The sequence below is a fragment of the Nicotiana sylvestris genome, chromosome 10, assembly GCF_000393655.2.
Source record: "Nicotiana sylvestris chromosome 10, ASM39365v2, whole genome shotgun sequence".
NCBI lineage: Eukaryota > Viridiplantae > Streptophyta > Magnoliopsida > Solanales > Solanaceae > Nicotiana > Nicotiana sylvestris.
In genome coordinates, this window is record NC_091066.1 from 18,609,245 (window position 1) to 18,610,301 (window position 1,057).

Below are 1,057 nucleotides of genomic sequence, written 5' to 3' on the forward strand. Positions count from 1 at the left end.
GGGCAGTCCTTGATGAAATACCCGGACTTTCCACATCTGTGACAGTGATTGTTGTTCCTTGTTTTACTTGAACTGCCCCACTTTGGTATACCACCATTTCTTCAAACCATCTTTTGAAATCTCTTAGTAATATAGGCCATGTCACTATCTTCATCACTTGAATCGCTACTTTCAGCCTTAAGCACCAGGTTATTTTCCTTTTTGGGCTCTCTTCTTTCACTGTCTTTCTTTCTTTTTATCTCGTATGTCTTCAAATTGCCAATCAACTCATCCATGGTCAGAGTCTGCAGATCTTTAGCTTTAGTGATGGCATTTACCTTACTTTCCCAAGACCCAGGTAGAACACTGAGGATTTTCCTTACAAGCTTGTTTCTGGAATGACATCTCCACGTGAGTGAAGCTCACTTATGATGAAGGTGAATCTGGTGTGCATATCTTGTATGGACTCATTATCCTTCATCCTGAAGAGCTCATATTCAATGGTGAGCATGTCGATCTTGGATTGTTTGACCTGAGTAGTTCCTTCATGTGTGGTTTGTAAAGCTTCCCATATTTCTTTGGCATTTTCACAAACTGATACTTTGTTGTACTCATCAGGTCCTATGCCACACATCAAGATTTTCTTGGCACGATAGTTCTTTTCTACAGCTTTTCTGTCAATGTCGTTGTACTCTCTTCTCCCTTTGGGAACAAATGGTCCTGTTTCTTCAAGTTTCTTCATGGGAACATGTGGACCATCACAAATGATGTCCCACAACTCTGAATCTTCTACCATCATAAAATCATGCATCCGGGTCTTCACCAGCCATAGTATTAACTATTGAATCTGGGAGGTCTATAGGTTGATTGTCCTTCTTCAAAGTTTGGTGGAGCAGCCATTTAGGATCCTTCCTAGGTGTTAGCCTGATAGGAGAAACCTGCTCTAATACTAAATGTTAGTTTATGTGAGTCCACCAAACTATAGAGTACCTGGTCCTCTATGAGATGATACGTAGAATGCAGTAAAGAATGAATGTAAAAAAGGCAAGAGATTTTCTACGTGGAAAAATCCCACACA

At 40.3% G+C, this 1,057-nt stretch overlaps 1 protein-coding gene across 1 annotated transcript; it reads right to left on the reverse strand.

The window, feature by feature from the left end:
* Nucleotides 1-358: 358 nt before the first annotated feature.
* On the reverse strand, nucleotides 359-775 carry LOC138879062 (uncharacterized). Its single transcript, XM_070158636.1, has one exon. It carries the CDS (start codon nucleotides 773-775, stop codon nucleotides 359-361), a length of 417 nt encoding a protein of 138 aa, XP_070014737.1.
* Between the last annotated feature and the right edge of the window lie 282 nt (nucleotides 776-1,057).

What these genes read in the sequence shown, in the direction of transcription:
- LOC138879062 (XM_070158636.1), bottom strand. Translation starts at nt 775, where the DNA reads ATGGTAGAAGATTCAGAGTTGTGGGACATCATTTGTGATGGTCCACAT.